Genomic DNA, 12,191 nt, shown 5'->3' with positions numbered 1-12,191 from the left:
CTGATACCGGTAGCGTCGTCTTTCCATCAGTAGGACATCGGATCGCAAGAGATGAGATGAGATCTCACCGATTCTGCTTCGGAGCTACTCAGCTCCACCAGCACTCGAAGCATGAATAGGCCACGAGCAGCGTTGTCATAGAGTACCAGGTTTTTTTTGGAATTCCGAATGCTCGGATAACGCTGATACTACGTTGCGCATATGTCGATCCACACTGGCTAACCTAGTATAGTGAGAGGTTACTAACTGCAGCCTATCAAGCTGATAACGGGCTATCCATAAACGATAGCCATCGGCACCAGAAGCAACAGAGGCACGCCCTGCACAAGCCGCGGCAGCGAGATAATTGATACTTGGCCTACTGTAGAACGTCAGTAGCTAGAGTATGAGCTTGCCGTTCTTAGCTATCTCTACGACCTACCCGGCGCCCTCTTTGAGAAATGGAAATTGATATATTTGGATTTGGATACCAAAATTTGCAATCAAGAGGACAGGATCGAGACGGTGCCGAGAATCGAATACGGGGCATGCTACCACAAGGACCCATCACGAACACAACAGCAGTAGGCTTGTCACAAATGCGCCTGATTCGCCGCCGCTCTCAGAGTTGTGGCGACGTCCAAGAAGTACTGTTAGAGCTTGCAACTGAACATAAGACACCACCGGCAAACAAGATGGTTGCGTGACCATCATGCAGAGATAGATGGCCGCAAGTCCAACACTTCCAGATAGCATCGATGGAAGGACAATTGCCTCGTCCTCTAGCATGCTGCACGCGCAACACGATATGCTCGTGTACAGTGTGCATGTGCTTCACCCCCAAGATCGCCGCTCCAATCTAGGCTCATGTTCTCGAGCAAGGTCAAAACGGAATGCAAGATAGGGTGATAGGTAGCTGTCAAGGCGCTTCTGTACCCTATATCAGCCCGCATGAAACTTTCGTCTATCGCTTGGTACCAGTCCAGCTTTTGTGCTTGGCGCATACGTGGTCCTTGCCAGGAGCACCATTCTTCTGCCGATTGCTCAGCGGTGCACATGAGAGAAACTCGTTGGGTAAGTCCGGCCAGCGAAACGTTCGATCCGAAAACTGGAAGAGTGCGATCTTTGGTACGTCCTTCCTATATCCCCATGGCCTCAGCGACCAGACGCTACATATGAGTCTAAACCCGACGCTCTCAACGTGCACACCTGCTGTCACCGTTGAGCGAAGACCATGGTCCAATACGAGGATTCACGATGGGCCTTTACATACCAGTTCCATATCCAGTAGCGCTTGCCTCCTTGTGCTTCCCTGCTTCTCTTTGAGCTTCATTCTCCATCTTCGAGGTGATTATAACCATGCGCGCATCATCCCAGAAAGACATTGAATGCTGTTTTGGTGGTGGGAAGACATTGTTGGCCGCTTGTTGTAGATTGGTAGGTTGGCATGGTGGTAGCTTGCCCGCGTGCGAGTTCCAACGCCATCAGCCCAAAAGCGACTGGTGACAACGACTTTCGACCCTGTATCGGAGTCTTCAAGATGTTCGAGGTTTTGGCTTCGCCTAGCGAGACATTGACAGGTTCAAGGACATCGTCCTAAGATTGACCGCGATCTCGCATGGCACAATGCTCAAAGCACTCCTAGAGAGCAGTCGCAAGAATGTTGCTGAGGGATTCCCGTCTTCTTTCTCGGTAGGAGTTCTCCAATCTCAAAATCAACAAACACACAAGCGTAGTCTCCTGTGACACGCTGCGTTGGGTACGACACCTCAAATGCCTTCGAAGACAGAACATGAAATTCGCAAAACCTTGCGAGATGCGACGATACCAGAAAGAACAAGTTTGAACGGCCAAGACCTTATGAGTTGCTAGGCCTCGACTCACACAGTCATTCCCAGCAGCTTGCCCATGAGGTGGCTTGGCCCTTTGGAGACTCAGCCTCACATTCGGCTGGCAATGGAATCGTCGACGCCATCGTACTTTAAACCGTATTGCACTCGGTACTGTTGGCAATTTTTGTGAAAACGATGAGTATATATATATACTTCTCTATTAATAAAGATAAATTGGAGGCAGCCAAAGAAGGTCGTGTGCGGAGAACCCCGTCTCAGCCCGGACGACTAAATTGACCGCTTGCACCTGTGCGCTTGACCTGCCTAAATTTGTGCTTGAAGAGCCGCCACTTTGGTTGTCCAGGAGGAGGCCGTCACCGTCACTGCGCCATCAAAAGCTTGCTGTCTCTGCGCGTGATGTCACCGGTCAATATCCCGCTGTGCAAACCATTCCATCCCACACATCATTTGATCGCATACCTGGAATTTTCGTATTTTTACTTCCCCAGCCCCTGTCACAGCTTGTCAGGGATCACGTCCACATCCTAAAGCTCTGCATCGGTATTGAAATGTCCTCGAACGTGCCTTCAAGCATCGCAACGACAAGGATGCGATAGTGGAGCAACCTCCGTCATAAGCGAGCCAGCACCTTTGACATGGCACCGAATCCTATAATGCTTCCACGGAAGCGACGCTCCAGCGCCCGACATGAACGCCTTGAGCAAGAGAATGCAGCTCTCGGCATCACTTGGCCGCTGCTTGCGACCTCGATCGCCGTCCTCCTTATAACAGCGACGTCTTGGGCGCGACACTGGCTTCTTTCAGGGTGCGCCATTGAGTCGATGCTCATCCTCTGGGGAGGGAACTCTCGTATCTTCCCCTCTGTACCTGTTTGGACCCTATTGTCATCGTTCAACCTGATCTACGCAGTGGTCTCGACTTCATGGCTACTATATGCTTTCTTCACTGCAGCATGCTGGCCGTTTGTCTTTGTGACATGCCTCTTCCAGTTCCAGTTTGCAGCAGACCTTGTGCGCAAGAACTTGAGGACGGTTCTGAGGGACTTTTACTTCACGCGCGATAGAATTGCTTTCTTCAACCTGCCCGCGCTGGAGATAGACACGGAAGTTGCGGGATTGATGGTAATTCGTGGTATAACCTTTTCATTGTCACACCTGACTTTGGTGGCACATGGCATCGAGGTCGGCATCAAGCTGACCGATGAAATCGAACTTGCTTTGCATGCGGACGAAGTACGGGTACCATTATTTCGAAGCATCGAAATTGACGATGTGTACGCAAACATCAAGGGTGGAAAGGCTGAAATGACCTTTGGCGATGTTGAGGAGGAGGATACTGATGAGGACAGCTTCTTCAACGAGACACCATTACTACGGGCAGCGACGGCTGGGTCCGAAGGAATCAAGAGCAGGCCGAAGCTTCGAGACAGCCTGACTGGAGGAACGTATATTAAGGATTCTCCGGCAAAGTCAGTGCTAGATAATATCCAGACTCTGTCTCCAGACAATCAGGTGGCCGAGAAACAGTACGACGACATTGTCACAAACATCCGTACAACTAGTGCTATCTACCAGAGCAGAGCGAGGGTCAGACAAGACCGGAAGGCTTCTGGTCTGGTCATCGAGGACGAGAAAGATATGCGAGCTGCAGTCTGCGCGGAACTGCATGAGACGCCATCGGTTCCCCATCCACCCCATCATTCAATCAAAGTCACGACTTTACAAAAGCTTACTAAGCCAGCTGTGAGGAGTTTCATGCATAGACTACCGTTCCTCCTTCGACTCGTACTTGGGCCGCTGGGGTATTTCCACCCCATTACGATCAATTCGATCAGCGCTGCAGGATCTGGTCAATGGCTGAAAGAACTACTACAGCAGCAAATTTTCAAGAGCCACGCCGACAACAGTGCCGAGCTCAGGCGTCTGCAGCGACGAATCTCGACTTGGCTAGCAGATGCCAATTTCTGCCTACAACTAACAGATGTCGACGGCCTGGGCCAGGTCCCTATCAGCACGAGTTTTGACATCGTGGCCTACCTTCATTTCGCCGACATTATGGCGTACCGAGCGTTGCCACAATCTGGGGAGCTTAAAAAGGTCGTCAGACTTGGGGGTGCAGATGCAACCTTCACGATCCCAATCTTCCTTCTTCCACATCACGAGCACATATTGCCACCGCGGCCAACAGTCGAAGATGAGGTTCAGATGAAGGAAGAAGTGGAGGAAGCCGATGGAATTCCCAAAGCTGTACAAGCAGAGAAAGAACTAGAACGAGTCAAGAAGGACGAATCGACCATCAATATGAGTGTACACGCTAGTCTACCTGCAGCACTCGACCAGAGCTTGCTCACCTTTGTTGCAGCTCTTGTCAAAGCCACGAAGATTATCGAGTTCGACCGAGAAGTGGAGAAGATGGATCCAGACAAAGATCCCGGAACACCTGATTCGCTTACACGCACATCAACGTCCATGTCGTCCGCATCTGTTGAGACCACAGATTCCGTTAAAGGAATGCACAAACGTGTGCAGTCTGATATCACCACCGCTAGTACTGGCAGTCGCTTCAAAGCCTTCACTAAAAATCTGCAGCAAAATTTGAGGGAAGCAAGCGTTCAAGTCGCGGATACTTATTCGAAGGAAAATATACGCGAGTTTGTCAAAGATGTGCACCAGCAAACAAAAGACGGAATGAAGAAGACCGTTGTGGCGAGCATGGTCAATGACAGGTGGATCGCAAAATTTGTGGGCAAGATAGCTGCAAATCTGGAGAAAGCACAGGGAGACCTGGGCTACTCGGGTGCCATTCCAATTCCGTTGGAGCCGTATCGGCCGGGGCCGCATGATGATGGGATGCTCAGCAAGTTGTTACCTTAGCCATTCTAACCTCGTCTTTACCAAGAGTCTCCAATGCCATTCTATACAAAGTCTCTAACTTCGTGGTTGAAGTCCATAACGCGAGCACCGTGTCTCTACTACATCTCGCTTGATCTTGAGCAACGCGAATGGTCTTGACAAGGGGAATATTGCGCCGCCAATGAGGACCAGTGGACAAGTTCCAGAGCGTCAATCCGACAGAAGCGAATGCATGAAGCCTACGCCTGGTTTGTGAGCGCAACCTGCAACCTGCAATGTACGAGAAGCAATGCTACATAACCGGATAGATCTCACAACGATGCCTGTATACCTACCATAGAAAGTTCTCTGGCATGACTACCGTATGCGGACGCACAGACCAACGAACAACTGTTATCGGGTACAAAGGCTATACAAGGGAACGGAATTGCTTTCGTGGTCTAGAACTCGACAAAGAGCTTCTCGAATTTCCTGGCTTCCTATGCTTTGTCTTAAAGTTCGCTGGGAATAGCAACCATGTTCAGATACAGCCCACATCCAGTCTATATGACTAGGGCAAGCGCCCTCCTACATTCTACCTATCCACAACTCAAACACCACAAACAAACATCATCAAACTCATCCTTCCAATTCAAGACCAAAAACAAACCAAAACCAAAACCAAAACTACTACTAATCACCAATCTACAATGAAGTACCTCTCCACCATCCTGGCTATCGCCAGCACAACCTTTCTCACCGTTCACGCCGAAGCCTTCGGCAATAACGGTGGGTACGCTAAACAGGCCTGTGCTGGCTTTCCCATGAACGGACAGGTCGTATGTGTAAGTTCTGCCCCCATTAGCACTCTTTAACGATGCATACTAACTTACTACAGCTCAGTGATCTCACGTTCGCCAAGTGCGAGGAAGCCAGTCTGGGCATTGAGATCAGAGTTGATCCCGGTCACCACTGTGAGCAAGGCATCGTTGGTCAAAAAGTCGATGCCATTCTGCCGGGTGATTCAACTAAATCTAGTTACTTCTGGCTGCACGCATATGGTGCGACTGCTGCGCCGACTGCCACGCCAACTACCTTGTCGACCACTACGGCGGCTACATCGGCGGCTGCCTCGAGTTAAGTGTGGTGTGACTGCGCTTTAGGGATATGTCCGGTATATATAGCATGTTAGTTGATAGGTATTAATGTTTTGTATATTCATGATCAAGGAACGCACAGGCGATTTCACTTTCCGAGCTGGATGTCCTTCTTTCCTGCGGCTCGGTCAAAAGCATCAAGCAAGAAACATGCATGAGGACATTATCTGTCCATCCTCTCTTTTACCTCGCTTCAAAACTACGGCTGTGGTCCGCGCTGAACAAGACCAGCACGCAACCGATCTCCCATTTCACGCTTCTCTCAGAAGCGCCCATACCACGGTAAGTCCCTCCAATTCACCTCAGCCCACGTCTGTACACACTCTAACAACGTCGTTCGACCTTCCTCGCCAATACTGATGTCCTCGAAGCTCTGGGCCTCCTCAACGTTGTCTATATTCGCCCACTCTCCAACATCATCCTCGACTTCTTCTTTCAGCCAGCATTCGTCTGATCTCCTTGGTTCGGCCAGATCCTCCCACCTGTTACGGAGGATCGCCGCGGTATCATACATGTCCATTACGTTCTTGGCTTGCTGGTCAGTGGGGTGTTCTCTTGGACCACAGCACATCCTGAGTAGAAAAGACGGGCCTTCCATGATGAACGCTGATCGCAGCGACTTTAGTTGTTCTGACGGAGACGCGAGGGGCTGATTTGAGGCATGGCGTAGTATATGGTCAATATGCCAGTTGTGCCGTCGGTCGTCGAAATGCCGATTGGAAGATGAGTATTTGACGCGCGAACTGGGTCGAATGTGGTATACCTCGCGGTTGAATAGTGTATACTCGTGCTTCCAGGACAGATATACCTCTGACCAGAGTATCGCACTGTACAGAAGAGCCAGCATCTGCACGGCCGTGAAACTGCGGATAATAAAGCAGTCATGAGGTGCCGGCTGCTCACTGAGTCCCCTCAGCTTTGCGTGTAGTAGGAAACCGACCTTGAGAATGTTCTGCCACCCTTCGGTTGGGATGCGGAGGAACGACGGGTGTGAAACGTCAATTTCTCGCTGCTTTATGGGGATGACCTGTCGGACTTTTCGTTGGAAGGCGTTGAGACGAGCTGCCTGGTGCATTGTGTCCCACTCGTAGTGAGGCAGGAGCTTGATTGCTGTCGGGATTTGTGCTTCGAAGGCTCTTTGCAGTCGTGTTCTATCGTGGACGATAGTATGCATCTTCCGGCATGTGAGAGCAGGTGCGTTCAGCGACGCAAGGCCTTGAGTGTCGTTGAGAGATAGATTGTCTGTTATTGTAAGAAGGACCTCATCCGGAAAGTCTGTTAGTGGCTTTGGTGCCGCCATTCTGTACCCGGTGACTGTCGCAGCGCTGTTGGCTGTGGTGGACTGGGACAGTCCAGAGGAGAACGGTGCTGAGCCTCGATGTTGAGGTCTTCTTGAATCTATGTCGGTTATGGGTCGAGCCATACTTGTGCGGCTACGAGGAACTTATGGCGACGCGGTAGACGAGACTCTGGGGCTGAGGTACAACGAAGTCAGATAGTGGTAATCTCGGTCATCGGAGTTGATCAGGAAGTTTTGGCTTCGAGCAATGGAGGATCTATGGGAGTCAGCTCTGATCTCATATAGTACGATCGATCGCGCGCTCCGTAGAGTGACCCCTAGAATGATCCAGTGCATGCCTGGGTGTCACTCTCTTTCCAGCCATTGTTGAGTTCATGGTGAACTTCAAGTCCGTCACGGGCGAGAGAAGCCATTCAATGCGTAGACATCAGCTCCAAGGCTACAAGTCTCGGACTAACAACGCTCAACCTCTGGCCTTGTCTCGTCTTATCCTGAGACGCCAAGAGACCTGAGCTAAATCTGTTGTTCATAGAGAAACTTGCACATAGAAGACTGTCACTTAGGTACCTAGGGCTGTGTTGGGACAGGCCAACCTGTATGAAAAGCTTCTTCCTTCATCAAAGACCTTGTGTGAAGAATGTCTCGATACGACAAGGATATCGTGGCTCTCGCGTTAGAGACGCTTCTCCCGGTCGTGCTTCGTTCCTTGCGTGCGCCTCATCGTGGCAAGTGTAGAGTAGCGAACATCGATAACGTGGTAAAGAGCGTGCATGTCAGTACCTATATCATGTGATCAGCTGAAGGGAAGCATTATGAAGACGTTGATAAAATCAGATGACCTTGGAGCCCAATCCGGGCAGCCTGGAGAGTAGGGTGTTCGATGGCCATGGCCATGAATTGCACTCGGCCGTACAATTCAGTCTGCTGCACAGTGTCTGCACAATTTTCGTGGCCCCAGTGGAATTTCAGAAACGTTCATCCAGATGGTTGTGCCTGAAGATCAACTTTCTTCTTGAGGGATGATGTGGAGCGGCCGAGCCCTCTGACCAATCACACAACCCACCACCACAGAGCCTTTATTAGTCAGCATGATCTTCGGAAGCAAGTCGGTCACCTAGCTAACACGCACTCTCCCCCTTCCGTGCACTATCTTATTCATCCCACACCGATGTCCCCTTCCGCTGCGGATATATTGTTAAAATTCTGAGGCCAAATTCTCATAGCAGTTACGACCAGTGCTGCTTCCGAGTAGCAGCGCTGTTGCTAGTGTAATTGCGCAGGCTGGTACTACTGTACTAAGCCTAAGTTAGCTACTATTACTGACCAATCATACAGTACGCGAGGGGAGGGTGCGCGTTAACTGCCTAGGTAGGTTAAAGACGCGACTGATACGACAGCGTCTCAACTAAGAGAACAACGAATATAGAAACCTAGATCTCTGACCCATGCAACCTCACTGACGTGATATCTTGACCGCGGCACTCGCGGCTATCATGCTGATATTTGCGGAGGCTGTAACATGGCCTGCTGCGGGGATTCGCATAGTAGACATGCCATAACTCAACTCGAAATGCACAACAGTAAGTAAGGTAAGTCGAACAACACAAAGTACTTAAGCAGCAACCACCATCCGTCTACCTTTCCCCAAACACAAACAACCAACCCACCACACCACACCAAAATGCCACCATCACCCCACCTCCTCCACGTAACCTCCCGCCCCCTCGTCGTCACGCCAGCCCTCTGGAAACAATGGTACAAAACCGAACACCTCCGCGACCTAGTCCACGGCGGCGTTGCCACCCGTGCAACATTCTACGAGGAAGTCGGAGGACCCGAGACGCCCGACACCCGCAAATTCCTCGCTCTCTACCAGACAGACCACGCAGAACCCCTAAATACACCCGCCTTCGCCAGCCTCCGCTCCACAAGCGAGTTGTTCGCGAAGGAAGGCGGCACACCCTCTATCGCCGAGAACGGGGACTTCGATGCGCGGGTGTATAATCTCATTCAGGAGTTTGATCCTAAGGGTACAGGCGAAACACCAGCCCCGTTCATCGTGACGGTGGAGATGAACCCTGCTAATATAGATGACTTCGAGAAGTGGTATAGAGAGGAGCACCTGGATATGCTGGCCAAGATGCCGGGGTATAGACGGTCCCTGCGGTACAGACTGGGTCCTGCGACGCCAATGACGAAGGGGGAGAGTCAACCGGGGTATCTTGCTATCCATGAGGTTGATGGGTTGGAAGACGCGTTTGGGAGTCAGGAGGGGAAGGCGGCGAGTGAGACGGAGTGGAGTGTTAGGCAGACAGGGGAGAGTAAGCCGTTTTTTGCGAGAATGTGGAAGGCGGTTCATGCTGAGGGGTTTTGAGGTTGAGCGGACAGCTGGGTGTGAGATTTAGAATGCGAGTTTGCGGTTGGACAGCCGACATGGACACATGGATTCATTTTGTGGCTGTGGTGGAAGAGTGCAGTTCCTCTGAAGACATTGTTTGTGAGGCCCATGTAGTCCCGGCTGTGATTGAAGTGGCAAGGAGTCGAGTAGCGTAGACGTTTAGAAAGCTCGGACGGAGCATGAGTCTTTGAAGAGAGGCGCAGCAAGCACAACCGACCAAAGTGCTTCGACTTCACTCGGTGATAGCACCACATGGCAGTCATGATTCACCAAAGACCACACCATTACTTGCTCCATTTGATTCCATTGATCAGACGCTCTAACATTCTGAACCTGACTGGTTTCTTACATACAACGTCTTCGCCCCTCATGATTGTCCTCTGATCAGAGCCGGGGCTTAATCAAGCCCCCATGAACATGATTGGCTGCTGATCATTGATCATAGCCTCCCTGAACGCAAATGCCTTCCTGCGCTTCATGGTATCTTCTTTGGTATTAAGTATACAGTCACTGGCAGGCTCCTCAGTCCCTATATATTTTCCGTTGTCGTCCTTGGCGTAGTGCTTCAGATACTCTGCCCTGGTCATATCCTTCATGACAAAGTCTGGCTTCTTGTCTTTCTTTGAGCTTGACTTGCGGCGGAAAGAGGAGAAGCTGAACCTGCTCTTTGGCTTGAGGCCCTTGATCGGGTTGTCGTCCTCATCTGAGTCGGAGGCTGCTAGCTTGCTCTCCGAGATATCTGGAGGTGGCAATACGGGAACGCTGATGATAGACTCATCTGTGAAGCGAAAGGGTAGCAGATTTGGGGCACCGGCACCGAAGGCATCGGCAGAGTTTAGTCCATCGAGACCAGTGCCTTTCATCGATGCTGAGGTTTTGGTGATGGGCCGGCCTGTTGCTGTGAATGATTGTAGCGCTGGGTCATTATGTAGGTCTCTTGAGTCGGCCATGTTTGCTGTGGGTGAGCTGGACGTGAAGATTGTGTTCTCGAATTTGTTGTGGTAGGTGAATGTGTTATCAACATTTGAGCTTACTGCCATACTTGTATTCTCGTTTTCGAGAAGCTGTTATCAGCTGATAGTTATGACCAAGACATAGGAGTAGAAGCGCTCTGGTGACAGTAGCGTTCAGATCTGATGTGACGTATTCCTTGTCTTCTATACGAGACTCCCTCGTAGTCAATTCTCGTGCTCCTTCTCATAGCATGTCAAAGAGGCAGTGTTGAGATACTATTGTCGATCTTGCGACCCAACACCAGTCGGTTCGCCGAAGTGCTTCTAGAGAAGCGTGAGAAGCTTTGACAATGCGGAGAAGTGCCTGCTAAGCCACCACAAAGTATAATTCAACGAATAAAGACAATTGCGCTAGCATTTCTGCCGAGATGGTGTTCAATTAACGATGATAGTGGCACGTTGCTGCCTACAGATGCAGGTCATGCTTCGCATCAATCGCTCTGCCTATACTTAGCAAGAGCTGCAGCAACACCGGCACTGAGTTTGGCATCTTTCGTTGCTTGTGCTGTTACTGAATTCTGCTGATCAGCTGCTGGCAGCGGTTGTTTTAGCAGTGTTTCTGCTGACTGATCAGCATCCAGCATGGCAGCCTCATCGAAAGCAGCTTCGTCATCATTGTCAAAATTCATCTCATCGGGTAGAAGCTCCTGCAACCTCTGACGCTTGTGACTGCTCGTAGGTCTCGATTTGTCGCTCGTGTCCGGTCTTGTACTTTCTCGGCTCATGGATGCCGGTACTTTGCTGATTGGTATAGCAGTCCGACCAGGATGTTCAGAAGCCTCACCTTCGCCATCGTCGGCCATACTACTCTCTTGCCTGAGCAGTTGTGCATTGGCTCTTCCGGTACGCTTGATTCGGAATGGCTCTCTAAGGGTGGTATACCAGTTCTTAACCTTTTTCTCACCCCATCCAGGTATCAGTGCTAGCTCTTCTGGTTCAGCATTGATGGCAGCCCTTAGAGTGCCAAAATTAGAAACCAGAGCCGTAGCATCCGTCTTGTTGATATTTCTCGGGGTAGTCACAAATTCAGTCAGACTCTCCTGCCACGACTCTGCTTGACGGGCACGAATAGAAGAGGGAGACGCATGCTCGTAGGACTTGAACAACTCGATGTAGCGGCCTGCTTCTTGGGCTGACCAGGCAAGGATGAGGGTGAAATTATTGATCATGGATGTCTTGGAGAGCTCCTGTAGGGCCTGCTCGTGGTTCTCAATGTCAACCATAGTCAGCAGGATACGCAGATTGTACAATTTACCCAGCTGACGTATGCGGCCGTAGATGTACTCCGGATGCAATCGATGATATTTTAAGGATAGAAAATGTGCACATGTTGTAGCGCCGAGCACGTAGTCGCAGGGGATGTCTGAATACTCCCATGGTAGAGACTTGACATGATTCAGGATGGGGTTTCCCTTCTGTCTGGTCGATACCAGGATCGCTGACGGGCCTTGTCTTTGGGGTAGTGCCTGCGGCTTTGGCTGCACCACTTTTGGCCGAGTGCCATCGTTGGCAGCTGGCTGTCGACCTACTGGCCGATCAAGACCCGACGCTGCCGCCAGAAAGTCGGCGTCGTCGAACTCAGCATCCATTATCGATAGCTGGTCAAGGGCACCGAGAAGAAACCAACGCGTCTCGGAAAAGCATCTAACCGTGACGCGCC

The 12,191-nt window shown here is 50.8% G+C and overlaps 6 protein-coding genes across 6 annotated transcripts; 3 read left to right on the top strand and 3 right to left on the bottom strand.

Annotated features, from left to right (window-relative positions):
- Positions 1-2,467: 2,467 nt before the first annotated feature.
- Positions 2,468-4,705, top strand: PMZ80_000776 (uncharacterized protein; the record flags this gene model as incomplete). The annotated part of the gene is made up of 1 exon (XM_064869226.1): positions 2,468-4,705. The coding sequence occupies one exon, from the start codon at positions 2,468-2,470 to the stop codon at positions 4,703-4,705; it is 2,238 nt and encodes a 745-aa protein (XP_064734723.1).
- A 668-nt stretch (positions 4,706-5,373) lies between these two features.
- PMZ80_000775 (uncharacterized protein) lies at positions 5,374-5,804 on the top strand (the record flags this gene model as incomplete). Its single annotated transcript, XM_064869225.1, has 2 exons — positions 5,374-5,508; positions 5,562-5,804. The coding sequence occupies 2 exons, from the start codon at positions 5,374-5,376 to the stop codon at positions 5,802-5,804; spliced, it is 378 nt and encodes a 125-aa protein (XP_064734722.1).
- Positions 5,805-6,082: 278 nt separating this feature from the next.
- On the bottom strand, positions 6,083-7,243 carry PMZ80_000774 (uncharacterized protein; the record flags this gene model as incomplete). Its single annotated transcript, XM_064869224.1, has 1 exon — positions 6,083-7,243. The coding sequence occupies one exon, from the start codon at positions 7,241-7,243 to the stop codon at positions 6,083-6,085; it is 1,161 nt and encodes a 386-aa protein (XP_064734721.1).
- Positions 7,244-8,801: 1,558 nt separating this feature from the next.
- Positions 8,802-9,494, top strand: PMZ80_000773 (uncharacterized protein; the record flags this gene model as incomplete). Its single annotated transcript, XM_064869223.1, has 1 exon — positions 8,802-9,494. One exon carries the CDS (start codon positions 8,802-8,804, stop codon positions 9,492-9,494), a length of 693 nt encoding a protein of 230 aa, XP_064734720.1.
- A 425-nt stretch (positions 9,495-9,919) lies between these two features.
- PMZ80_000772 (uncharacterized protein) lies at positions 9,920-10,558 on the bottom strand (the record flags this gene model as incomplete). Its single annotated transcript, XM_064869222.1, has 1 exon — positions 9,920-10,558. The coding sequence occupies one exon, from the start codon at positions 10,556-10,558 to the stop codon at positions 9,920-9,922; it is 639 nt and encodes a 212-aa protein (XP_064734719.1).
- A 404-nt stretch (positions 10,559-10,962) lies between these two features.
- Positions 10,963-12,120, bottom strand: RAD10 (ssDNA endonuclease and repair protein rad10; the record flags this gene model as incomplete). Its single annotated transcript, XM_064869221.1, has 1 exon — positions 10,963-12,120. The coding sequence occupies one exon, from the start codon at positions 12,118-12,120 to the stop codon at positions 10,963-10,965; it is 1,158 nt and encodes a 385-aa protein (XP_064734718.1).
- Positions 12,121-12,191: the final 71 nt, after the last annotated feature.

Source organism: Knufia obscura (assembly GCF_036327395.1).
Source record: "Knufia obscura strain CCFEE 5817 isolate CBS 148926 chromosome Unknown scaffold_1, whole genome shotgun sequence".
NCBI classification, from domain to species: Eukaryota; Fungi; Ascomycota; class Eurotiomycetes; order Chaetothyriales; family Trichomeriaceae; genus Knufia; species Knufia obscura.
Note: the sequence above shows the minus strand (reverse complement) of the source record. Positions and strands in the feature narration are given on the sequence as shown.